Here is a 27,117-nt window from a genome sequence, read left to right on the forward strand (position 1 = left end):
TTGATAGCACTGTTTAACAAATGGTTACAATCTTTCCCGCCATTAATTGAGCTATTGAAATTGCCTTCACGGTTTTCCAACTAATTTCCGTCCGTCGCTCCATGACGTTATAGCTTTTAGCTTGACTTTCAAAGCCTTATCTGATATTGTGAGTAAATGGCAAGACATCTGTGAATAATTTGAAATAGATTTGGGCTCGCCTTATAAAATTTGTTTGCGTAAATTTGACACCAAGGCAAGAATTCTAAACAAGTGGGCGAGCATTACAGAGAACCGGCAAAAAAACTTCAGAAGATTTTAATTCCACTTTTTTCGTTTAACAAAATATCTCTGTGCCTTGAAAACACAAGCGCACACGAGCGACTGATAATCAGTGTCGTTTTCTTCCTGTTTAAGTTTACCGACCAAAGAGAAAGTTTTTATACGGCCTAATTACAAAGAACACCACCTTAATGAGGTAATTATTAGATAGGATGTAGCAGAGTAAACCTTTTTGATGCTAATGTGTGAATAAATCGCCGATAGCCCCAGGGAGAGCAGTTGTTATAAGTGGTTATAACTCAGGTGGGTGGTCTCCGTGTATCTTGACTTATTCAAACAACTTTTGCCGACTGAAAACACATCATTCCTTCGCCACCTTCCGCAGAGTAAACCCACTCAGTGTCTGAAGATCAGTGCGTGCTGCACAACACTCCGTGCAGCGGGTTGAGCGCCACAATGGCTTTCCAAGAAAATCACAAACACGAAGACGAGGAAAAAATAGCAATACAGAGTTTTAAAACAACAAAAAGCGATGACGAAGAAGAAGACGTCTTCATGGATAAAGAGTCAGAAGAAGAAGAAACAAAACAAGATCCTAACACATGCCAGCAGGACTCGACAAATGATAACCGAAGGCAAACTTCCATGTCAAAACCGCCCTATTCCTATATCGCTCTGATTACAATGGCTATTCTGCAATCGCCCCAAAGAAAACTCACTCTCAGCGAAATCTGCGACTTCATCAAGCGTCGTTTTCCGTACTACCGCGAAAAGTTTCCATCGTGGCAGAACTCAATCAGACACAACCTGTCTCTCAACGACTGCTTCATGAAGATGCCCCGTGAGCCGGGAAATCCAGGCAAAGGCAACTATTGGACACTCGACCCAGCCAGCGAGGGAATGTTTGATAACGGCAGCTTTCTGAGACGGAGGAAGAGATTCAAGAGGCCGCGACCACCAGACGGAGCTGTTGGTGCCTTTGGCTTTCAGTACTACTGGAACTGTGTGGATTCTTCAAGCTGGCGTCCTCCGCTGTACTCTCACTTTCCTGTCCCAAGGTACTTGGCATGTCTGCCGCCCGCTTTGACCAGACCAAGCGAACCGGCTGTGCGAGAAAGAGAACGACCTGTAAAGTTCTCAATCGCGAGTATCATTGGCTCGGACACCGAAGAATACCCAGCCCCGACCAGCAAAGGGAGTCCACCATTGTCATGTTGCTCGTCTGTGCGATCTACTTACGGCAGCACAATCAGGCCTTGTATTGTATCGCCGACTTCCTACTGTACCTACTGCAGTCAAATGGCTGCTAAACGGTAAGAAATGAACAATGTAACACTCATTTCTGAATAACCTAGACGATATAGCATTTGTTTAGAGTGCAACCTCTTCTCATTTGCCAAACTTCCCTTACTAAAGGGCAGCGATTTGCAATTTAGTTATATATAGATTCAGTTAAAGCAAAAGGCTTGTCGTTTAATACTGAAGTTATTCTAGAATTGCCGAAATAGTGAACTCTAGCGAAAATTATCAAACTTCGTTATGATGTATTAGTTTGACGAGATTTTATTGACACATTTTTGCTACTAGTGCATGGCGTTCGTAATAGGAAAAGTAAATTAAGTTGGCTTGTTTCTTCTCCTGTAAGATGAATTTCACATTTTCTAAGTACTATTTGTAGAGATAAATCAAGAAAGTTCGCATATAATGTATGGCGAATGAAACGGTTTTTAAAGCTAAAATGAAACTGCTACAGAACAAAGCCCGCAAATGGATACTCTATCCGTTTGATGACCAAGACATTGAACTGAACGAATAGAGTTTTGTTCATTTAGGATGCCGTTGCGAAAGTACGTTTCTGTTTGTAGGAAAATATTATAGATAAATTGTAATTTTAACCGTCCAGCCGTCCAGAAATAAGTAAATTGTGTAAATATGGACTGATTGTGAAACAATACGATAAGTTCCTCGAAGGATGGTTAACTGAAAAATAAAGTGAATCTTTGAAGGGAAGACGTTTGAGCTTTTATTCATATCCAAACGCTTTAGAATTTCTTACGTATATCGCCCACGAAACGCAAATTACCTTCTCATTTCAATCTATTTGTTATTTTTCCTCTGTGGCCAAGTTTTTGTAATAAAAACGCATCGAAGTATAGAAATGAATGCTGCCACTACAGATGTTTGCCAAACCTTAAATTTAACCATTTATCATTTGACGAACATCAAATGTAAACAAAAAAAGTCATTAGTCACTCAGCATTATCGCTATCAGCTTTAATATGTAAGTAACCAATTCATGTTGCAATTACGCAAAGCTGCCGAAAAGCAAAATTGAAAGCTCACAAAGCAGCAATTACAAACATTCATTTACTCATCAATATCTAGCACGTTTGATACTTGACATTTGTATTTCAATATTAAAGAAAATTAAAGAAAAGAAGAATTGCAAAATTGCTAATTAAGTTTTCGAACGATTTGGGGTTGGGGCAAGTCCAAAACAAACTAGTTTAGAGGCTCAGTTTGGCAGCGCTTATCTATTTAAATGTCTCTCTTCGATATAATCTCGAGGAAGTACGAAGACTGTATTAAGCTCGATGAATTTGGGAAATTTCTTTAATCGATGAAAACATCAGGAAAAGAAAATATATACATTTCAGGAACTTGGCGGTTTTAAGAAGACTGCAGGGGTAAAGGAAGACCTACACTTAACATCTGCTGTCGATTGTACGTTTTCACACGAACTGCTTTTGTGTAGACCCTACGGTGCTAAAAACAACCATAAACTACAACAACAAATAACTTTGAATCCTTAGTTTTCTCTTTTGAGAAGACATACAAAGAAAACGTTTGAGTATTGCATTGTTTCATGTTATTATTTCAGATGTTTTAATTGTTAAGTCGGAGTGTTTACCTTTCGAAGTTGTTTTTGAATTGGCGCTGTTCGTTTTGGTAACAAAAACAGTTCTTACCGTATAAAAGCGATCAAAAGATTGCATAAATATTACACGCAGAGATATTATGTCATGTCGCACGAACAAAGGACTTTTCTGTAGTCATCACTCAGTCCTGTGTTTATGCTATATCAATTTTATGGAAAATTCCAATCCAGTAAAAGTACAAAGTCCCCCTCACAAACTCATCAGTTATTATTCCCAAAAATTATTTTCCCGAAAAGTTTTGAACAAAACTCCTCAATTGAATTACCATTAAGTTCTGCAGCCTTTCCCTGTAGCTACTTTGAAAGGGTCACAACTTTCTGGAGGTCGCTATTTTGCCAAAAAGGCGCACCTTATGCCGGCCAGTGCATGTTAATAAACATTAATGAAAATGTTTTGAATATATGTAGAGTATAAAGGAGAAATCACCTTATGTGCCCAAGAGTACGAAGAAGATTGAGTGCGTGTTAAAAGGAGAAATCGTTTTGAAAAAAAGTTATACCGCATTAGAATAGTAATATTCAATATTTCCTTTGGAATAAGGCTTATCTAATACAAACACCAGATTAGTTCGGTACAGCTTGTCGTTTGTTTGTTGTTTTGTTCTATTGCTTGTTCTCCATAACAAGTTGCGTTTGAGTTTGCTTCTGTTGGAGCGTCGTTATCTAAAATTTACGGGTTGCTACTTTCGAACCTTTATGGTAAAATGTTCACCTCGAAGATACGGGTTCGGTGTTTTTCTTGCCACCCAATATGGGCCAATAATCACCGACACTTAATTTTTCCTTGTCCAGCAGATCGGGCGTCAAAATACCTGTGCTTATCTCTTTACTCTAACTTGCAAAGCAATTGTTTTCGTTTTTGCGCTTATGGCCTTCAGTTCATAAAGAAGAACAAATTAATGCTCTGCTGGAAAGAACACCATAAAATGGCAAACTCTTAAAGAAATATGAGCTAATACAGAAGATTGAAAGTTTTGCTGTGTTCACGAACGTTTTGTACACACAAAAAGTCTGGGGTAAAAATGGCGAACTATCTTCACTCTGTGCAAACTCACACTCTTTCCAGAAGTGTAGATGATATTTCTCTCCAAGCCAAATATCAAACTTAGAAAAAGGCCCAACCTATGCTCGCGTTCGACAAAATCACAATGCTTGCTTGCTCGTATTTTAAGACTTCTTTACGCAGGATGTTCTGACAAAAAATTCTACTATTCAATCACCCGTGCTTGTTCTACATGAACATTTTTCGTATAATGTATAGCGTATGTCTTAATCCCACAGCATCTCAACAATTTTTAAAATTCCAATTCGATGTCTTGTTCAAAATTCAAATTTTCCTAACTGATTACCGCACAGTTCATTTAATGCACTTTGGTGTTAAACCAAGTCAATATACCACAATTGACACTGTTCTTTGTTCTCATTCCCTGTCTTCTTAATAATTCCTTGATATTATAAATTGAAATTATAAACGATAGTTATCATCCTTCGTTCGTATGTTCAAACATTGGGCGAAACGAAGGCGGTATAAAGCGAATACTCATTTCCACCTCTTAAAATTATTCCAAATAAAAGTTTCAATATTGAGACGGACAATCACCGACAGTTACAACCGAAAACAGTTCGTCAATTCAGCATTGCTTGACCCTGTAGTTTGTACTTTGCTTCTTTAACTGCGTAAAGGACCCGTAAAAGTCGTAAACGCACGCCAGACACACACGACTCAAAAGTCTACATATGACAGTTACACCACGTCATGATCTATGTACGTTCGTTTGCACACTTCGAGTATACTGTACGCTGTACGTCGTTGCTTGCTTGCGGGCGCTACACCTTTGGCACATTGCACCCTAAACTCTGACACACACGCAAAATTCACCCGCGTGGCTTTTTGCAAATAACCCATACATAAATTTTGTCTTTCCTCGCCTGTCTCACAGGTTTTTTCAGCAGTATGGCCGCACTCGCATCAGTTATTACTATATATTCCGAATACCGTTTGCAGTTTTTAGTTGTCCAGACTTAATCTTATTGAATATTTCTATGCGAATTTTTTTTAGCATAAGTCAATACAGTTTAAAGAAACGTCGGTAGAAATCTACAAAAGAATTCTTACCATAACAAAAATATATAAAACCAAACTGGGTTAGTTCCCAGTACTAAAACTAAAAAAAGGACCTGTTTGAGTGACTGGACAATAACATTACCAAAGATGCGAAAGATAATCCGCAGATTTCCTCCTCGATGATTAACATTTGTATTTTACTATTTATGCATGAGGCGTTAGAGATTGTTGGTCCAAAAACGTAGCATGTCGTCCTAAAATATGGCTTTTGACGGTTTAAAATGTAACATACTGTCCTTCCCAAAGTATAATTTTGATGGCTAAAAATAAGCAGTACGTTGGTCAAAAACATCACTGTCAGTCCAAAGCAGCCTTTTGTTGGTTCTAAAAAAAGCATCTTGGTTTTGTTGGTCAAATAATTGGCTTTTTTCGATACAAAATGCCCCCAAAAAGCACTTCATGATGCCGGTCGAACAAAACATTTATTCATCTTGTGGTTGACAATTTTATTATCCACTTGAAGCTTTGACGCTCTGTGTACAGTAGACGACAAAAGATGTCCTTTACGCGTATTCATTGAAACATTCAAACAATAAGGTCATTTAATGACGACCCTTGTTTACTGGCGCTCGTACATTTGGTAGAACTTTTCTTCCTACATTGGCTTGTTCGGGAGTTTACATTTGTCTGAATGTACTTTTATTTATTTTTCATGTTGTTATCTAAATGAAGACTTGTTTTCATTCACTTACTAGACATAAAACAGTGATAAAAAGCTACTTAGTCCTAAACACACCCTGTTATGTTGAATTCAACTGAGATATGCTTTTGTTTTGAAAACTAAAATAAAAACGTTTGCAAAGGAACACAAGTGTCTCACAATTAATTTCCCACGACAAAGATTAGCTAACTCCTTATAAATAAAAGCTAATAAATGCTTAAACGTTATATTATTTAACGCAAAAAGTGTAAACCACTCAATTTAAATAGTCAATTGTCTGTAATCCCATTTTTAAAACTTGAAGCAAGCAATTTGGTAGTAAATTTAAGAAAGGAAAAATTAATGCAGCGAAACGTTGCACATGTAGGAAGCGTGAACAGATAAAATATTGATAACTTGACACAGTTATGACAAAAGACTGCTCGAGACCCTAGCATCTGTTTATCTTTATTTTACTTTTGTGTACATAGAAGCGGTGAGTTGTTTGCATAGATAATCATTTAATATGTACTGCTTTTGTATCGGCCTAAATACAAATAAAATACTGTCAAACTGATTCAGTAGGTACTCATCAGTGAAATAAAAATCACTTCTATTTTCTTTCTCACTTTTCATCGCTTTATCGTTTAACCAACGAAATTCTACCGAACAAAAGTAATTAATTTTTTTTCACAGCTTACGTCTTCCCAAGAATTATCATATCCTGAAAATATATAAAAATGTTTGCGTTAAACAAAGGTTTCTTTTGTTACAACGGTAACTGCAATTACATGTCTGTACTTTTCATAAAACACATTCTACTCAAAAGACACGTTCAAATTGATTTTTTGAGCTACAGGCTGAAGGGATCTCGCTGTTTTCATATATGGGCAAAGGTTTTAACATATCTTTAGGAAATCTTAACAAAAGCAAGGGTAAAAATGACCAGTTTATATTTTTTTTACGCAGAGAGTGCCTTCTTCGTTTTATTCCAAAGCATTCAAACTGAGAAAATATTAATTTAAATAAATTTGATTGTCGCCTCAATACTTTACACCACGAATTGTAAGTTACATTTATCCCCCTTAAATTTTGAGTTAACAAACTGTTACAATTTTCATACGAAATTTGCGGGTTTCGCTCACTGATTAGGACGGGAAAGTGTGATTAATCGCATTTTGTGTAAACCACCAATGCTTCTGTAGAGCTTTCGTAGCTCAGACTCGATCTGTTTTTTTTTATCGTTCTCTTTAAATATTACGCTAATGTCATGAAGCTAAAGCAGGCCGATAAATATGATGCTCATTTTAATATGGAATAAAATGGCAATTAATGGGTTGTTTGAGCGTCTTTTTTTAGTTAAACTTTCATTTAAACAACAATAAAAACCATTTTGAAAAGGGTTTCTGCGGCAGAATATTACAATATAAATTACTTCTCATCAATATGGTAAATAATAGCAATATGTTAAATTTAATTTGAAGTACCTTTCCAGTCTGGTCGCAGCTTTTCATGAACTCTTCTCATTTCAGGTCTGAGTATTAATCCTCATTGCAGATTACTATATATTCCTTTTAATGTTAGCTTTCGAATATGGTGGTACATCAAGAAATTAAAATCCGCCTCCCCTCCCACAGTTGATGATTTTCCTTATTCTCTTAACCGATCTGCCTGACAAACTCCTAACGTTGTGAGGGGAAATAAAACGTTTATGACTCTTGGAAATTATATCCAGGTGAAAAATAAATTATACAACATTGTTAAAATAATTTGTTAATAAACTACTGTATATGCCAATATGATTGAGCAGGGTGCTTGAAGCGAGCTTTTTCTCATGGTTTTATTGCATTCTTTGAAATAACTGTTGCGGCAAAGGTAGTGCTTCACACTTTCTCGACTTTTTCATTTACCTTTAATTACCATTTATTGTGAAAACAGAGACTGGGGGATTACCGGCGGTGTTATAACGGAGAATGATCAGCCAGTTCTTTGAAATCAATCCGAAATTAAGCAACTTATTTAAGCAGAGTTCTGCTTGAGTCAAAACATTGTGGTGCGTTCCCTGAGATAACTCAAGATACAATCTTGATCGAAGATGACGCCCGAGTTTCCAGAGAAGCCGGTCGCTATAAAGGAAGCCATGAGGCGGGGAAGAACCAAAGCCAGGCTTGACTATTTGGACGGGTCAGTGGATATATGTGAAAAGAAGAAGGGTAAACCTCCATACTCGTATATATCTCTGATAGTAATGGCCATTTTAGAATCGCCCAATCGCCGCCAAACGTTAAGTGGCATCATCGAGTACATCCAGAAACGGTTTTCGTATTACGGCGGTAACTGTCCAGCGAAAGGATGGAAAAACTCAATCCGCCACAATCTCTCTCTTAACGACTGTTTCGTGAAGACGTTTCGGGATCCGACGAACCCGAGTAAAGGACACTTATGGAGCCTTCATCCAGAAAGCACGCACATGTTTGAAGGAGGAAGTTTTATGAGACGAAAGAAACGCTTTAGAAAACACTCCGCAGTTGAGCAGGAAGTCAGCCGTGACACGTCATATGACGTCACTCTGACGTCATATCGAGACTTACACCTAACATCACATTCCGACGTCAGTGCATCAGGTGTAGGGTCACGTGACGCCCCAATTATGCCTTGTTCCATTCTCGAAGAAGACTGGAGCCAAGAATATTCATTTCTACAACAAGGTGTCAGGATGCAGACTGCATCGATCGCAGACTGTACTCCATGCGGGGGTGGACCTGGTAGAGTTTTGTTCCCGTCTGCTCCTAATGCCTCGCTTTGCCTCGTTTGTGCTGGTTGCACTTGTTTGTACTGATCTAAGGTGCATAAGTCTGGAAAATAATATTTTGCCCAGGTCTTGTCTTTTTTTCTAATTTCATCGAATTGTATCGTCAACTATCGTATCATGGATCAACCGTTGTTAACTTGTTCGGTTTAAATGAAGTTGTGTAATTTAATGTTTTAACTTTACATTTCTAAGTGCTACGTGGCTCGTTAAATGAAGACTAAATATAATACTTACTAACACTGTGACAATTAAAAAATTATCTGTATAACATAGTAATACCTCTTTATTACATCTCACTGACTGTAAAATTAGCGTATTGTAAAATCTACCTCCTATAAAATGTATAATATCTGCTACGTAAAAGAACCCTACCGATACATATAAAATAAACTGTAATGTTCAAATTAGAAGGATCAGACTCACTCCGAAGGAACTAACAAGGGCGGGGATCCTTTCAAAGAAACTAAAAAAAAATTGAAAGTAATTTTATAGTCCCACTACATTGAAAGCGCAATTCCCACTATACTACTCAATCCCTCAGATCCAGTCAACTAGATCTTAACAATAAGAAAGTTACCAAATGGTTTCGAAATCTTTACAGTAGAAATCAGTCTAATTGAAACCAGACAAACCGTAATTCAGCACAGAATACAATACTCATTCGTTAAGGTCAATGTCACATGTTGAGAGAAACTAACCTAGGCGGACCCATTTTCAGGACTTATGTGATATATATTAACTATAGATATGTATATACATTAATTTTTTCGAATTAATTATAGATACGTATCAACTAGCAAAAAGGTTTACTTCCGGTACATGTTAATTTTCTCTTTCACGTATTGCGCGGATCTAACGACAGGATTACGATTTGCCAAAAAATAAGAACACCAGTTGCCGCCTTGCATAATTTCTTACTTGGAATTATACTTTGGCGAGGAATATTAAACTTGACAAAATCAATTTGCATGGTATTTGTTATTAATTAATTACAGTTTAAGATACACACTAAAAGTTAAACTTCGAGAGATTCTGAGAATATCGCAGTTCTATTTATTCTAATGTTTGCAATCAATAAATATCAAGAAGATTAAAATTATTACAAAGTGCGAGGGTTTTTGAGAAAAGACGTCCATCACAGGTCATTATCCATAGACTGACAAACTTCTCCCACCAGGACCCCTCCCGGGGTGCAAATCCAATGATCATCTGTTGTCTTTTGCCAAGCCAACAGCTTATCACGTAGCTCTTTCACCACTTCCTGATAAGCCGGTTTGTCAATCAGGTTTGCCAGCTCTTCAGGGTCAGCACTCAAGTCATACAGTTCCCACTGTGTTCGGTAATAATACTGCTTTAGTGTACGAAACCATCCCGTGGGTCTCCCCTCTCGTGTGCGATTCAAAAGGTCCTGATATGTGTAGGATGTAAAAATATCCACGGCAATGGGATACGGCATTTTGTAAGCAAGGTTGTGAACAAGTTTGAAATTTTTCTTCTGCAATACCCTCATTGGATAGTACATTGTGGCTTCGTGTAAGTTGTGACTGGCAAAAGCTGTATCCCATCCTGACTGTGGTTCTTGATGTAACACTGGTAATACAGATTTACCAGTCAGCTTCACATGTTTGGGCCCAAACAACTTGTAAGAGGGGTAATCAATTTTAAACCAATCCAGTACAGTAGGCACTATATCCAGTAGGCTTACCATAGCGTCACTTAGGTGACCCCAGCGTTCAGGGGCATAAGGAGACGAGACAAGATAGGGCTCAGCCATACCAGGGTGATATAAGTTGGTCTTTGCACCAGGAAAAGGGATCCCATTATCAGAGCTAAAAATAACCAGCGTGTTCTCTTCAAAGCCTGCCTGGCGAAGTTCTTTTAGTATCAGCCCTATTCCCTGATCAAGACGGCTGACAGACGTGTACTGGTTAGCAATCTCTTGCCGCGCTGCTGGCGTGTCCTGTATAAAATATGGCACCATAACCTCCTCAGGGGAGTAGTGTAGTGGTTTCCAATCTGGTATTAGCCCCATACCTGGCTCACCATTTCCAAACTTCTCACAAAATTCTCCTACAACAAGACAGATGTTTATTGAAACCATGCAAGACGCCTGTAGCTTTTTCGCAAGCAGGAAGAAGTTATGAAGAAACACTCAAATTAGTCCAAGAAAAAAGGAAAAAAAGTTGCACGGATATTCAGCAAATCGGGACCATGGTTTGAAAGAGTAACACGTTCTTGCACAACTTTTCCTTTAACTGTTTGGCCGAACAGGTCATGCACAATTACTCGCTGTTATGTAATTTTTAAAAAAATGAAGAAAAACCCCAGACCTTTCACTGAAGGTTTTTATCGTCATGAAATACAGTGCATATTGACAATTACTGTAAGTAGTTTCAACGGAAAACGAAATCATATCTTTTAATTTGAAATGCACGTAATTGTTGCCATTTTGTAATATACTTCCAGTTCCTAGATGTACTGATTTCTTGAATCTCCAGGGGAAACAAAAATTGCTTTGAGAAGTTGGGGGTAAAATTACAGAGAAGTACAATCCAATGAAAAACGAGAATTGGTTCGAGAAATCGGGAGTCGTGAAACCGAGGGTTCAAGAAATCAGGATTCTACTGTATCTCCAATGAGATAAAAAAAAAGTCTGGTTTCGCCAACGTGATTGACTGACCCTTCAGTTCGATTCAAAAGTAACATTTTTCAGCACTGAATAATGTTACAAGTTGAAACAAAAATGCCACTGCCACTTTCAGATTCCCTTGCTGGGTGCTTCTGCAATTAGTTTCCTAGTACTAGGAAATGAACTTTCTATAAGCCAGTTTGCCCAAGAAAGCAAGGTTCGCGTTCACGGTATTCATGTCATTCAAGAGATGTAACGTCAGTGTGCAGTGTAATCCAAAGTATTTTGATTATGGTAATTACTGCACATATAAATTACAGGATTTTAACAAATAATTAAAGTATCTGATTCAGTTCTTTTCAGTAACATTCTCCTAGCTTCAACCTAGTTCTCAAGCTTTCAAAAATGTTTGCCAATTACTTCTTAGTTGTTATAATGTTGGAATAATTTTATCATACACATTAATTATTCAACAGAACACACTCCAGTAGTATTGACTTGCTTAGATATCAGATCACCTTTACTGGGGTGATAATTTCAACCTTAACTATTTCTGCAGCCTATATCAGGTTCTGAAAACCTGTCCAAGAATTTATTGTTTATAAAACTCACCATATTTCTGTGTTATTCCACAGCGATGCGCATCAAAGAATCCAATATACAACAAGAATGGCCGGGAGTCATTCTGTGATCCTTGAAAGAACTTGCGAGCAAGGTCTTTCATGTGAGTGATATTACGGCCACACTGAAGAAGATTACAGTTCAGTTCTGTGTATGAAAATTCAAATGGATAAACCTGAATAAGAAAGAATCAGAAGAAAAATGAATGTAGGATTACAAATAGTTGATTAACATTTATTTAGTAAAATCTGATCTATGATTGTTTGTGATTTAGTTTATAATCAGCATTGGAGATCTAAACTATTTCATGGGTTTGTAATTATTCTACTTACATGTAACAATACATACACCCAGGACCATAGTGGCATGTTTTTGATATCCTCACTAGTGAGAATATCAATTAGGTCATTTTCCACCTTTGCAGGGTTGTTCGGTTTAACTTTGAGATACATGTATAGTAAAATGTAAACTACATGGCGGCTTGAAGATGTAAACGTTTTTTTTTTAAACAATACCTTATACCCATCCTTAATATACCATGCAAAGTTTGTAAACAATTTTACAGCCACATGGCCTACGGAACTTTATGCATGCCAACAATGCTAAATAGTAGGCCTGCAATGAGTGCAAAGAGCTACAGCTACATATTCCTCTGCAGGAAATATGTACTCTACATTCATTGTCACACACTGAATGCCATTCGTCTGCCACACAAGAAACAGGAAAACTTGTACACTGGTTAAATACTAAGTACTAGTCCTGCAAATCATGCTACGAACTACAGCTATATAATTTCTGCAAGCATTGTTTGCCTCAAACCCAGGGTGGTCATTATAAGTGCAGGCAGTAGATGGAAAAACACTAACCAAATGTGATGTAGAGAGTTGTGAACCAAACGACATTCAACCTCAAAAAATCAAGGATTTAACCAAATCAAAACATTTTTTGCGCAGAAAAACTTGACAAAGCACAATAATTGTTTTAGCCAAAAAGATTTGGGGGTAAAGTGCTCTTTTAGGGGGGAATGGTGGGAGATGGTTAAATCTTTCTTCTTATCTTCCTCTCCTGCTCACTTGCAATATGTGTGCCATCCCCAAATTTGTGCATCAAGCAAACTGTTTAGCCAAGAGAAAATGAGACTGTTTTGCAGTGTAATAGCAGTCAAATACCAAAAGTTAAGGAAGTTTTAACTAAACTTCAAAAATAACTTTCCCATCAAGGACAACATCCATGAGCATGGCCTATCGGGAAATATCTGCAGAACCAACCATATTCATTGATTTGCAAATTATACAACACAATATTTGTTTTATAATATAATTAAGATACTATACTCACTGATTCAGGTCCTACATGTTTCTTGCCAATGATTCCAGTTCGCACATTTTCCTTCTGTAACACCAAAGGAAGGCTCCTGACTGCATCAAAGGAGTTGAAGTGATGGAATGTATGATGAAGGCCATACATACCATTCTGATGTTGGGGAAGACCTGGTGTCAAACACATTATTTCAAGCAGTTCTTAGGTTTTTGACCTTAACAAAATGGCTTAAATAACTCCTCTGGTGTTAAGCACCCAATTTTTTGTGATAATGCACATAAAATTCACCAACTTCCATGGCGCAGGAGTAGACCACCAATTAACCTGGGGGATACTGCATGTGAATAAACTTGAATTGAAGATTCTCCTTGGCAAGGATGAGAGAATGTTGAGTTATGAATCAAAGTCCCCCAAAGGGTCACACCCTCATTAAGAAAATGTACCCCAGCCTTTTACTTTTATTATAAATCCTTTTGATTGCAATAACAAAACAACAAATTAACTCTATTTTACACTGATAAGGAAAGACTCTAGGGTCTGGATAATCTGCGAGCCAGCGAGCCATGCGAGCCAGCGAGCCATGCGAGCCATTTCGGTTAGCCTAAATAGCACATTGGTTAGCCTAAATAGCACTTTGGCTAGCCTAAATAGCACTCCGGTTAGCCTACAGTTAGTTTAGGTACCTTGCGGTTAGCCTTTTATTTGGATTTGGGATTATCCTATCTCAAGACTCTATGTGGCACTTGATGGGGGTGGAGTCTTTGTGGCACTGATGGGGGTGGAGTCTTTGTGGCACTGATGGGGGTGGAGTCTATGTGGCACTGATGGGGGTGGAGTCTATGTTGCACTGATGGGGGTGGAGTCTATGTCGCACTGATGGGGGTGGAGTCTATGTGGCTCTGATGGGGGTGGAGTCTATGTGGCACTGATGGGAGAGTCTATTGCACTGATGGGGGAGTTAGTCACACCAAAAAAGAAAACAACCAAAAAAAAAATGAAAAAGATGATGGGAGTGATGGTGGAGAAGGAGGAAAAGAGGAAATGTGTGATGGTTGGGATAAGGGAATGGAGAGGGGAGGTGGAGGGAGAGAGAGTGGAGGGAGGAATAGAAAAAGATGGGGGATGGCACGATGGGGGGAGTGTGGCACTGATGGGGATTGGCACTGATGGGGTGGAGTGTGGCACGATGGGGGGAGTTGGCAGGGGGGGGGGGGGGGGGGGTTTTGTGGAGTGGAGTATGTGGATGATGGGGGTGGAGTTTTGGGGTGAGAGGGTGGAGTATGTGGATGATGGGGGTGGAGTGGGGATGGGGGTGGAGGTGGAGGGGTGGGATGTGGGAGGGGAGAGGAGTATGGGGTGGAGTGTGGGGGGGGGAGGTGGGGGGGGAGGGGAGGGGGAGTGTGGAGGGGGAGTAGGGGGGGAGGGGAGTGGAGAGTGGAGATGGGGGTGGAGGGGGAGAGAGGGTGGAGTTGTGGAGATGGGGGTGGAGGTGGCACGATGGGGGTGGAGTTGTGGCACTGATGGGGGTGGAGTCTATGTGGCACTGATGGGGGTGGAGTCTGTGACACTGATGGGGGTGGAGTCTGTGGCACTGATGGGGGTGGAGTCTATGTGGCACTGATGGGGGTGGAGTCTTTGTGGCACTGTTGGGGGTGGAGTCTTTGTGGCACTGATGGGGGTGGAGTCTTTGTGGCACTGTTGGGGGTGGAGTCTTTGTGGCACTGTTGGGGGTGGAGTCTATGTCGCACTGATGGGGGTGGAGTCTATGTCGCACTGATGAGGGTGGAGTCTACGTGGCACTGATGGGGGTGGAGTCTTTGTTAGCACTAATGGGGGGGAGGGGAGAAGAGTATGTGGCACTGATGGGGGTGGAGTCTTTGTGGCACTGATGAGGGTGGAGTCTATGTCGCACTGATGGGGGTGGAGTCTATGTGGCACTGATGGGGGTGGAGTCTATGTCGCACTGATGGGGGTGGAGTCTATGTGGCACTGATGGGGGTGGAGTCTATGTGGCACTGATGGGGGTGGAGTCTTTGTGGCACTGTTGGGGGTGGAGTCTTTGTGGCACTGATGGGGGTGGAGTCTTTGTGGCACTGATGGGGGGTGGAGTCTTTGTGGCACTGATGGGGGTGGAGTCTTTGTGGCACTGATGGGGGTGGAGTCTATGTGGCACTGATGGGGGTGGAGTCTTTGTGGCACTGTTGGGGGTGGAGTCTATGTCGCACTGATGGGGGTGGAGTCTATGTGGCACTGATGAGGGTGGAGTCTACGTGGCACTGATGGGGGTGGAGTCTTTGTAGCACTGATGGGGGTGGAGTCTTTGAGGAGAAGAGTCTATGTGACACTGATGGGGGTGGAGTCTTTGTGGCACTGATGAGGGTGGAGTCCATGTGGCGCTGATGGGGGTGGAGTCTGTGGCACTGATAGGGGTGGAGTCTGTGGCACTGATGGGGGTGGAGTCTGTGTGGCACTGATGGGGGTGGAGTCTGTGGCACTGATGGGGGTGGAGTCTATGTGGCACTGGCAGTCAACTCCTCATATGTTATTTGTGTCTTTCAATTATACTTTGCATCAGGCCTTTCTAACTTTCCAAAAGTGTTTTGCTTCCGTGTTTTTTGCGGCGATTTCTTGTTAACTTGATCTCCATTCACACGTAACATTTATTCCTATAGTGCGTTCTTAGTCCCATTCGGCTCTCTTGATCGGTCGATCGCAACAGAAAGTGGTACAAATTCCCCCCACTGCCCCTGACATCTTGGCTTGACTGACGTTATCGCCTAAAAATTGCCACCTAAAAATCACCTTGACTCATCGACTCATGACCTTATTTGACTCATAAAACAGGGGACCTTGCATCCCGCTCAACCTAGTTTGGACCCTCTTAGTAGATTTACATTAGAAGAGCCGATTCTCCGAGAAAGGGCATCTGAAATGCTTTTTGGTTTATGCTCATACTGACAGACAACGTGGCTAATTTGCATTATGATAAGAAATCATCATGGCGGCTACCGTGAATTTGGTCTATAAGCTTAGTATAGTGGACTTCAGTTTTATGGATCATTTCAGGTCTTATAACCTAATGCGTGCACGATGACCTTTGCAGCGAACAGACACCCCGGGGTTATAAGACTATAAACGTATGTGTATAAAACAGCTGTTTGTCTTCATAGCTGATTTTCAACATGCAAAGTCAGTCGATAGTCAGTGCAGACAGTCTCTAGCTGTTATTTCGTTTGCAAAACGTATTTTCTTACCTGTTAAGATGGATGACCTGCTAGGGGAACAGCTACTGACGGATGTGAAGGCGTTTCTGAAAGTCACACTGCGTTTTGCCAAAGCGTTTATGTTTGGAGTTCTGCAAACCGTGTTATTGTACACCTGGGTTTCGAAACCAACATCGTCTCCAATCAAAACCAAAACATTTCTTCGTTTATCAGGATTTTCTGATTTGGAAAATGTTATCGAGACCAATGTTAATAACAAAAGAAGTGACCGCACAGCAATCACCTTATCTACGGCCATCTTTGATTTACCAGCCTGCGAACGAACGGGACGGTCTACGATTACCGGAAGTAAACAAAGTCCCTTGCGCAACCGGAAGCGTGGTTGCATGGCAATGACGTGTCGCATGCGAGCAATCAATGCAAACCGGCATGTACTGAAGACGAGAGAAACATGGCTGTGGGATTTCGTACCGAAGCGTTTCGAATAATTTTACTGTGTTCGCTGTGGTACACGATCAGCTCAACAAACAGTGTCATTGGGAAGAAGATACTTACAGATTTCCCTTTTCCTGTCACCGTAGCAATGGTTCAAGTGGTATCAACAGCGTTATTTTTGTCGCCAACACTTCGTATTTGGAACGTCCCTCCGATGAAATCGTTACCCAAATCAAGTCTTATCAACCTGATCTTACCTCTTTCCTTTGGAAAGGCTTTTGCGGCGATTACAGCACATGTCAGTATATGGAAAGTACCTGTTTCTTACTCTCATACAGGTAGGTTGGTTTTAATTTTCGCGTTCATAGTTTATTTTTCTTTCTCTAGTTCCTGCTTATTACAGCTAAAACCACCATATCCGAAACTTGTGGTGATTCTATCGAAAAAGAGTACTAGTTAATGATTTTTTTCTAAAACTTTGCCCAGTTGATATATTTGCCTTGTACATAAAAAAATAGAAAAGGGGGGGGGGGGGGGTCGTTATAACTTATGGTACATTTGAGGCTCTGTGGGGGAAGAGAAATCTTTAAACCAGAAATGTAAAGATTCTCCTCACAAGATGTGAGAGGTGCAGTGGCCTAATGGTTAGCGTACTGGACTCTGGAACAAGCAGTCCGGGTTTGAACCCTGACCAAGGTCATTGTTGTGTTGTGTTTATGGGCAAGGCATCACTCTCACAGTGTCTATCTCCACCAAGGTGTATAAATGGGTGCTGGTAAATTTAATGCTGGGGACCTCACGCCCAACATGGCTGCCAAAACCGTAGAGTTTAACCAGGCCTTCTTCATCGAAGAAATCCACAAATAGAAGTATATAAAAATAAACGACTATAAAAAGTGGCCCATATATGTACCTGTCGGAGCTTATCCTGGTTTTTGTAATATTAAGCGGCTAGGAATATGTCTACTCTCCCCTGGATGGGATGCTATTACATCACAGGGTACCTTCCAGCATTATGTCCCTGGTACCCATTTTTACACCTGGTTGGAGAGAGGCACTATGGGAGTAAAGTTTCTTGCCCAAGAACACTACACAATGCTCCCAGCCAGGCCTTGAACCCAGACTGCTTAATCCGGAGTCCGGTGCACCAACCATTTGGCCACCACCCCTCCCATAAAATAACTATTTAATAATTGTTATCAGAAAGCTATAAGAGAAATGGTATGATCCACACTCTTCTCGTTTTTTAAATATTCCGTGAATCCAAAATCTACATTCCTGTCTAGCTTCTCTTTCCCTTCTTCACGGTAAAATGGCAATAATAAGAAGATAGGAGGTCATTGCAACGTTTGCTCCTTCATCCAAGGCTGCCACTGTTGAATCTCGTGCCAACAGATTGTTGTTGGGCCTAGACCCTGACTGCATGCTTTGCTCATACCAGATGATCGGGGTAATTACATTTATGTATATGGTAACCCCTTTATTTTGTTGCTCTCAATTGTTTGGATTGTCTCCAATTGTCTCGGTGGTTGCAAACACTCAGGGTAATTATATGAGAATCAACCACAATAAAAGAAGAAATTGACTGGACTTTTGACTTGTTAACAGTTTCATGGTACTCATATATGTTTTTTTTTTCTTTTTGCATTGTGCACCACATCCAAGTAAAGGTGAGTGATTGGCGTTCTTTGCATATTAATGGTTATTTTCAAGTAATGGTACACTGAATTATTTCTTTTAAATATTTAATTTTATTGTTAAGTTTCCAGTACCCTATAAACTGATTAAGTTACCAGTATGTGGTGTGAGTCAAGCAGACATATTATCTGTAGACTGTTCTCAGTCCCCTATTTATCCATGAAGTTGTAGAGATCAATTGTAACATTCGAGAGGCTGCCGTCTTGGTTCCTAAATGCAAGCAAAAACTGGGGAGAGTGCAAAAAGCCCGTGGGTAGGGGTGCGGGGTGTTTATACTGTGCCTACCCACCGGAAAATGCACTCTCCCTAGTTTTTGCTTGTGTTCAGGAACCAAGATGGCAGCCTGTCAAACACAACAATTGTTCTCTTCATTTCACTTCATGAAAAAATAGGGGACTGTGAACAGTCTATATAACCTCAGAGACTGGGGATTCTCTCCCACTCCATGTGCTTTTCGTCTTGGTAGCAAATATTTTAATCATGGCAAAAGTAGTTGGAAAAGTTTTTTGGTGTAACGTTTCAAAGATATAGTACCTACAAAATCAATATAACATTATTTTATGTTTGTAGGCAACGATGCCAGTTTTTACAGTTATTCTCTCAAGAACAATTTTAGGAGAGACACAATCAACAGAGGTGGGTTCAATACATGTAGCAAATGTTTTTCTACATTACACTTTGACCAGTACTAGTGAACATGTTTCCTTTTGTTTTGAACAGACTAATCATTATGATAATGAATGTGAGACAATGAAAAAAATACACAGAACAGATATTCGCCATGATGTTTCCCTTGTGGTCCTATCTACTTTCCCCAGCATGCAATGTTTCCCAGCATGCAATCGTTCTCTAGATATTACAATATCCAGCAACTGGGTTGAAAAATTTTAAACCAATTGAAAAATAAATGTAAACCACAACAATAATGTATAACCCTCATGAATACCCATGGCCAGGGAGGGGGGTACTTGGGATTTCAAGTGATGAATGATCAAAGGGTTTTTTTGGGCTTGAAATTTTCAATTCTAGGATTTTTTTGGGTAGGAAAATTTGGCAAATTTTTTTATTTATTTAAGTAGGGATGTTTTTGAGTATTAAAAACAATCTAAAAATTCATGGTAGTGCCTTGGCTGCTTAGTTCTGCGAATAAAGTTACAAACAAACGTGTTTTGCTGTTGACTTTTGAGGGGTCAATTATTGATCTAGGGATTTTTTGGGGGTTATGTGGAAAGTCCTAGGGATTTTTTTGGGTCTTGATTTTAGCCCCCATTCCATCATTCCAGTCACTTGAAATCCTGAGTACCCCCCCCCCCCCCTGGGATGAATACTTAGGACAAATTTGTTTTAAAAATGAATTAATATGATATAATGTAGATGATACTAAAGTGAATGATTTTAAGATTAGGAAGAATAATTGTACAAATTATCGAATAACCAATATATATAGTCCACTGAGTTGGAATGATCACCAAGTTTTAATCGTCTAATCTTCAGTTGTACATGCCTGTGTAGTTCTAACATCTCATTTGGTATTTTTCAGGTTTATTGTTCCTTAATTCCTGTTGTTGGTGGAGTAATGATTGCTACTGCCACTGAATTATCTTTTGACGTAGTTGGACTTCTTAGTGCCTTGTTAGCAACTTTAACCTTTTCTTTACAGAATATTTTTACAAAAAAGGTAAGTACATGTACTCTTATACTCCGACCATACCTTCTCTTCATACCCGTGGATGGAGAAGATATGAAATGAATATATGAAATTCAAATATTTGTACTGCGGATATACATTTTAAGCAAATGAAAGATCATCACAGTAATGTACTCAACTTAATTAAGCAGTTGAGAAAAGCAAGCCTGAAAAAAAAATTCAGGCTTGAACGGGAATCGAACCCATGACCTCTGCGATACCGCAGAGGTCATGGGTTCGATTCCCGTTCAAGCCTAAATTTTTTTTTATTTTTTTTTTCAGGCCTGCTTTTCTCAACTGAGTACATTACTGCGATGATCTTTCATTTGCTTAAAATAGTCGGTACAGTATGGGGCCCAGTTCTCAGCCACTTTTGACGTAAACTTGTATTTCTTACCTCAGAGGAACCGCAAGAACTTGAAATGCCGCCCAGAGCTAACTACATTATTCAGCTTTTTGTTGTTAAGCTATCGACCGGTCAATAATTAATTTGCCTGAGCAATAATAAAAATAAAAGCTTCGTTTGTGGGCCCAGTTCTCGGCCACCCGGACCCAGTTTTCGCCCACCAAAAAGCTTGTGCGTAATATTCTGTATAAAAAGGCTCAATTAATTTCTACAGTCATAAAATCACTCTCTAAACTTATTTATGTTATGTCGATCCCAAATTATTTTATGAGAATTTGTTTTACTTTGGAAAAGAAGGTTTTTAACGCGCCTAGTTGCTTGCCTATGTGCAGGGTCTGGCAAACCCGCAGAACTACGTTGTGTGACCAATGCATTTAGATGGTTTATTTTGCAGTGAAAAGGTCTTGAAAGAGTTAGGTGTTGTAGAAATAATAGAAAAGACAAAAGTCAGCTCAAAACTTAGATATTTAACTGAACTTTATTTTTAAAACATTTATTTCTTTCATTATTGCTGCAGCAGATGAAATTATATTAAAACAAAAGCACTAAACTGTGATAGCGAGCAGGGTGGCAGAGAACTGGCAAATACGCAAAAGTCGCAAGAAAAAATTTCGAAGTAAATTAAGACCAAAATATACAGCAGTTCAACAAAAAGTTAACTTAGGCAGAATGCTGAATTATTCTAAGTTTTATATGCCAAAAATCAGCTCGTTTGGTAGGGGCTCACACTAAACAAGAAAAATTGCTAAAACTATATAACCGTGAATGTCCCTAGCAACGGGTCCAAATATATACGTCAGTGGGCCCTTAACTACATCCATGAATTTTAAGGAGCCGTAAACAACCAAGTTTTCGAAAAAAACAAATTCACCTACCTTCACATAAACTCGACGTGTGAGCTTTCTATAGCGAGTTGAAAGATCAAACGCAAGATACTAAGATCACAAGAATCAGTCTATCGTTTGAAGGAAAAAACTTATAACTGTGGCGTGAAAAAACGCGTTGAACACAAAGTGGCCGAGAACTGGACCCGGCCGAGAACTGGCCCCCATTTCACCACGGTCAAACGTCTCAGGCAGCTTTTCTTTCCATTTCGGCGTTTTTTGTTCGTATTTAAGTGTTAGTATGAGCAAGGATAGATAAAAATAGTTGCTGAGTGTAAGCATAATCCCATTTCCTCAGGTAAACGAGTGTTTTTACTTTTTAAATGTTCCGCATCCGTACCAAAGTGCTTTGACAAATGGCGCCGACAAGTCCGCAAATCGCTATTTTCAAACACGTAGAACTTTTTTAGTAATATAATAATAATAATAATAATAATAATAATAATAATAATAATATGTGAAAATTAAAACCTTATCTTTGCAGTACTTTTCTTATTTTTTGCATATTTCTGTCGTTTGACCGCGGTCGAGGGCCCCATACTGTAGAGATCTTTGATATTAAGATGTATCAGCCCACGTATGGTACATGTTCTAGCTACTCAAAAGTGGTGACCACCCCATGCCCCGAAAGTTGTGACCCTCAGAAAGTAGCAAAAGAAAAAGGATGCTAAATACCGGTACCAAAATAATAATGGTGAATTACTTTCTAAATTTATCTTTCTTTCAGATGCAGTTTTTTTCATCTCAGTAGTGAGGACTGCTATATCATGTTTCCACCAACATGCTAGCTGACAAATTTGTAAGGATATAAAGGCCTGTCCCCTAACCTTGTTTATTTTTCTATTTTGCAGGCAATGAGAGACTTGCAACTTAATCATTTACGTTTATTGTTGCTGATGGCAAGTATAGCATCTGCTATGTTAGTGCCAGTCTGGGCACTGTATGATTTGCGAAGGATTATCATTGAACTTGAATTAGTGAGTGTCTTTCCATCATGTTTATTAGATTTCAGTATCATTTTAAGAATAGACCCTTTTACTTTGAGAGTTTTTTATTCCATGCTCTTCTTCCTGAGACACCCCAGTAACTTGTCCCTTGCACTCTGTGTAAAAATAAACTTTCTGTTCTGCAACCACAATGTGTTGTTCCAGAAAATATCTCTACACCTGCTCCCATCGGACTTTTTTTTTAGTTTGACCTCCTTTGGAAATTCCGCTTTTACGAAATTTGTCTTTTGAAACAGCCTTCGCCATCAAAAAAAGTTTCACTGACTTTCTTTGCTTCACGCAAATCCTTCTAGAAGCATTGAATGAAGGTCGTTGACATGTGAGGTACTGGTATTCAAAATTCTTAATTAATCAGATGTACTGACAAACACAAAAAAACCTTCAGTGAAAGGGGAAGGGATATGCTCTGTAGAAGGAGCTGGGATGTGTTTTGTGGGAGGGGTAGGAATTTTTTCATCATCAGCATTTTCTCACATCTGTTTGTCTTTATTTCAGGGCGACCAGGATATTTTATGGCTGTTGGTGATCCTAACAATCAACGGATTTTTAAATTTTGCACAGAATATGGTAGCATTTACAGTTTTATCAATAGTCGCGCCTCTGAGTTATGCGGTTGCCTCGGCAACAAAGAGGATTGTCGTTATAACAGTGTCTGTGATATTCCTGCGTAATCCTGTTGGTGTTTACAATGTGCTGGGAATGTTTGTCGCCATCTTTGGAGTCTTTCTTTATAATAAGGTGAGTGCAACACATATCTTGTTTTCGCTGTCTGTTGTTAACACTTCGCCTACAGCTATCATCATCATTCGCATCTAAAGTTTCTCCAGCCTTTTTTATAGATACTTCACGTTCCGCTCGTTCAAATCCTTTGCCTTTTATTTTTTGCAAACAGACTACAGCATCAAATGATCATCTCCCAGTCTATACCTAATCAGGCTTTTACGTTAACGCGCGTGAAAGACAACAATCCTGCCCTATGTAACATCTTTGTTTTTTTTTGCCGCTTTAAATTTTTGCAAAAGTGTTTTTTGTAAGAAAATTTGCAACTTTGTATTAACGACATGTGGTTGCTTGTTAGTATTTGCAGTGTTCACTTCTAAATTATCACTTCAGTTACTGAGGCTGGTTTTCATTTTGTCCAAATACCTAGGAGCATCGCCCAAAATACAGCCAAACAACATCGTTGTTTGCATTCTATATATGCGCTGTTTATACCCGTTCTTTTTGTGTATCGGAGAGTACATATATAAAAATCTTATTTTTGTTTAATTAACAGGCAAAATATGAAGAGAACAGAAGAAAGCAAGAACTGCCAGTACATACCAAACACGCACATCATGTTAACAATGTCACGAACAATCACAGACACTATCACCTTGTATAATTAATATTAGACAAGGACATTGATAACCAGTGGGGAAATTACCTATGAGAGTTACATCAGGAGATCGCACCATGCCAGCAAGGAATTACCCGTGAATACCAGACTGCCGCGGCAGAGCCTGCGTACCTCTGTTCGAATCTAGCAGTGATAAAGTATTAACTTCTCCTTGCTATGCTATAGCAAATGCAGTGGGGCGGGTGATAGGAATTTGCTACCCGATCATGTCAATACAAACATGATGACTAACAGCTTTTAATAGTGATGAACTTTATAATTGCCAAAACAGGCGAGTTGGGTAATTTGAAGTGACTGGACACCTTCATTTCTTATATAAACGGCACGAACATACACCAGGACGCAGGAAAGTATGAGATGCGATTCCAAGAAACAAACAAGGATTCAAAGGGAAAAGATCCATCAAGTCTTTCTGCTTTGTATCTACTTGACCGGGCCGTGTTTTGTATGAAGTACTTGAGACAAACTGTGGTACTGTATTTACTTATTAAATATTTGCCCCTCAAATGCGGCGCTTATTTAAAAGTTGGACACCACAAAGAAATCTTTACTTTTAATTTAACGCCATATTTTTATTTGGTCGGAAACTTTACGGTAGCTAACAGACTCGTCACCATCTGTCTCTTGCACTATAATCGCAAACAGGGCGTTCACAATAGAACTACGTATTGCAAGAATTCTGGAGAGAGAACTTAATGAGCTGTGAAATATAATCATTTTAAACTGAAGAGCATTGCTTTTGACAAAAAGAAATTTTCAGTGCTGTTTTCGAGTTGCTTTGTAGTGGCTTTTAGGTATACGGAATTACTCGAATAAGCGCCGCATCGGGAATGCGGCAACTTTTTTACCTCAAATGCAGTCCTTATTCGAGTAAATACGGTATTTAGAGATGTTATTAACTTAAAACTGCCAAAAAATAGCGCGGACATGTCCATAATTAAGGCCTCTAACTGGGAATTTTATTTATCTTGATCTTATTTTCAAAGCAGCTAAAAGAGCGATATTTACTAATTTTAATTTATTTCCAATTTGTCGGTTTTATTTAGTTGTGCTTCTCACCAAACCCAGTTTTTTTTTCAAGAGACTCGTTTCAAATTATTTTAAATCACTCCAGTGGAAAAAAAGAAAAAACTATTTTCTATTGTAATACGGCTCATCATTAACTGTATATTTAATGGACATACATTAATATATATTACTCAGATTACTACAAAATAGTAATTTTAGGCAGGACAAATGCCAGGAATAGAATAATAAGAGTCGCTGTGTAAGCAGCGCTTTTAAATTGTTATAAACGTCGCTGGCGCCGACGTGGTGGTAAAAAATTGAATTTTAAGGTGATAAATAAACCACAAAAAACGGTTTTCCTGTTGTTGTTTTTTACCTGTACAGAAATGCGAAAGTAAATCAAAGGCTCTTCGAGCAACCTCATGGTAATTCGATGAATGAAGTGCTGACCTCCGCATTTTTTCTAAATAAGTGTCCAGTAACGTAAAGCAATCTCACTTTGTATTATTTTTCCACGTGAGTTGCGTCATTGATGGCTCGTGCTCGCAGGGGTCGTAGCGCTATTCAGTTTTCACAACCAAAATATTTACTGGTTATTGTATTACTTTGATCCTTTTAAGCATTAAGTAAATTTGTTTTGTGAATATGTTTACTTTTCTGTCAGCACGTATAGCGTTATTTTTGAGCAGCGGAAAAAAATTGAGAGAAAAGATACGCCCGAACACTTCGTGTATCTGCTCGACTCAAAAAGACGAATCAAAGTCTCTTCGAGATACCGACTTTTTTGCATGAAGTATGAGTCGAAGGTTTATCCTGTGCATTGTTCTTCGAACTTATCATTACAGTTGCTTTGTAGTTTAGTTTAACAATTTCCTATCTTCGCGGAGGAAATGCAGCCATATAATTTTGTCAAAAATGGCTCGTCCGCGCCGGGTATTTATACACATATTCCTCAACATTACACAAATAAACAGTGCAAATTTCACCGAGATCTGACAATTCTATACTTTAACATTGCAAGGACCTTTCGAGGCAGTCGATTACGGCAGCGAAATTAGCAAATGAAACAACAAAATATGCGTTTGACGCTTTGTTTTTGCGACGAAAAAGCACGAAAAAAATACGGATATTTCCGACTACTGTCGGAGAAAACATTGCGCATATTATTGCGGCGTAAACAAATCGATACACTCAAGCTGCGTTTTGTCTAGGCTCTGCGAGGGTCGGATATCAAGACAGCTTCTTCGTGGGCTTAAGAAGGATTAAACAAAAGCCATATCAAATGCTTTCGAATTATATTTGAAGATGAAATACGAAAAAATTTTGCTGCCTTTGACTGAAATTCCACTCGAACTGCGTCGAGACGATCGCATGTTGTAAAGCCGATTCATGCAACATTGCTGTCAACGAGAGGTCACGCCCCTAACGACCTAGGCTGATGACGAAATAGAATGGCGCTTGTAGCGACCAAATTTGGCCTAATTCTTAACCGCTCCTAAGCTAAAAGAAGCCCCCATCTCTTGCATTTGTTTTAACTTAAAAAATATCTTTGAAAAGAGCGAGTTTTTTTGGTATGGTTTATTTTTGACGTTTGTAACTTTTTAAACGATGTAAGTGCTAGTGATTATTTATTCGTGTTTTAGTTACGCAATCCATTGTTTGTGCGACGCTTTTTATAAATCGCCTTTCAGACACACGTGCGTTGAGATAAGAAAGCTGACATGTCACTTTTTAAATTGTTATATAACGTTTGTAAATGTGACAAGTCACGTTTTTTTTCCACGAGATCGCAAGTGATCACCCACAGCTGAAAGTAATCCCTTGAGAAATTAAAACAGTCCCTTGAGAAATTAAAAAAATCCTTTGAGAGTTTACAAGAATGTGAAATTTTCCCTAACATAACTGTTATTCTCCTACTTTCGCTTGTAAACAAGCAAAAAAGCCGAAAAAAACGGATGACGTGACACGAGGTGACGTGACGCGAAACAAAAACGTGCCGTGGATGTTGTGTTGACTAAAACAC

General features: G+C 39.2%; 3 protein-coding genes across 4 annotated transcripts; 2 read left to right on the top strand and 1 right to left on the bottom strand.

Annotated features, from left to right (window-relative positions):
- The first annotated feature begins 537 nt into the window (after positions 1-537).
- On the top strand, positions 538-2,241 carry LOC144638578 (forkhead box protein D5-B-like). Its single transcript, XM_078497768.1, has one exon. It carries the CDS (start codon positions 718-720, stop codon positions 1,576-1,578), a length of 861 nt encoding a protein of 286 aa, XP_078353894.1. The 5' UTR covers positions 538-717; the 3' UTR covers positions 1,579-2,241.
- A 6,775-nt stretch (positions 2,242-9,016) lies between these two features.
- LOC144637787 (N-sulfoglucosamine sulfohydrolase-like) lies at positions 9,017-16,885 on the bottom strand. Its single transcript, XM_078496867.1, has 4 exons — positions 16,601-16,885; positions 13,365-13,516; positions 12,018-12,201; positions 9,017-10,846 (listed from the first exon to the last, which is right to left on the bottom strand). The coding sequence occupies exons 1-4, from the start codon at positions 16,866-16,868 to the stop codon at positions 9,912-9,914; spliced, it is 1,539 nt and encodes a 512-aa protein (XP_078352993.1). The 5' UTR covers positions 16,869-16,885; the 3' UTR covers positions 9,017-9,911.
- Positions 16,886-17,021: 136 nt separating this feature from the next.
- LOC144638531 (solute carrier family 35 member E1-like) lies at positions 17,022-24,321 on the top strand. 2 transcript variants are annotated; one of them, XM_078497725.1, is made up of 7 exons: positions 17,022-17,343; positions 18,671-18,675; positions 19,274-19,339; positions 20,244-20,381; positions 22,532-22,657; positions 23,183-23,425; positions 23,964-24,321. In XM_078497725.1, exons 1-7 carry the CDS (start codon positions 17,022-17,024, stop codon positions 24,069-24,071), a joined length of 1,008 nt encoding a protein of 335 aa, XP_078353851.1. In that variant the 3' UTR covers positions 24,072-24,321. The 2 variants fall into 2 exon arrangements, with proteins under 2 accessions (XP_078353851.1, XP_078353850.1); XM_078497724.1 differs by lacking the exon at positions 18,671-18,675 and having other exon boundaries at positions 17,169-17,343.
- Positions 24,322-27,117: the final 2,796 nt, after the last annotated feature.

This window comes from Oculina patagonica, chromosome 14, assembly GCF_052425735.1.
Source record: "Oculina patagonica isolate OP01 chromosome 14, crgOcupat, whole genome shotgun sequence".
Taxonomy (NCBI): domain Eukaryota; kingdom Metazoa; phylum Cnidaria; class Anthozoa; order Scleractinia; family Oculinidae; genus Oculina; species Oculina patagonica.

Bases quoted from the DNA above. Each gene is read 5' to 3' on its own strand.
- LOC144638578 (XM_078497768.1), top strand. From the start codon at position 718: ATGGCTTTCCAAGAAAATCACAAACACGAAGACGAGGAAAAAATAGCA.
- LOC144637787 (XM_078496867.1), bottom strand. From the start codon at position 16,868: ATGGCCGTAGATAAGGTGATTGCTGTGCGGTCACTTCTTTTGTTATTA. The intron at 13,517-16,600 runs GTAAGAAAATAC...GTTTGACACCAG, and splicing joins CAGGTCATCCATCTTAACAG to GTCTTCCCCAACATCAGAAT. The intron at 12,202-13,364 runs GTGAGTATAGTA...TTTCTTATTCAG, and splicing joins AACATGTAGGACCTGAATCA to GTTTATCCATTTGAATTTTC.
- LOC144638531 (XM_078497725.1), top strand. From the start codon at position 17,022: ATGGCTGTGGGATTTCGTACCGAAGCGTTTCGAATAATTTTACTGTGT. The intron at 19,340-20,243 runs GTGGGTTCAATA...GGTATTTTTCAG, and splicing joins GAGAGACACAATCAACAGAG to GTTTATTGTTCCTTAATTCC. The intron at 22,658-23,182 runs GTGAGTGTCTTT...TCTTTATTTCAG, and splicing joins TTATCATTGAACTTGAATTA to GGCGACCAGGATATTTTATG.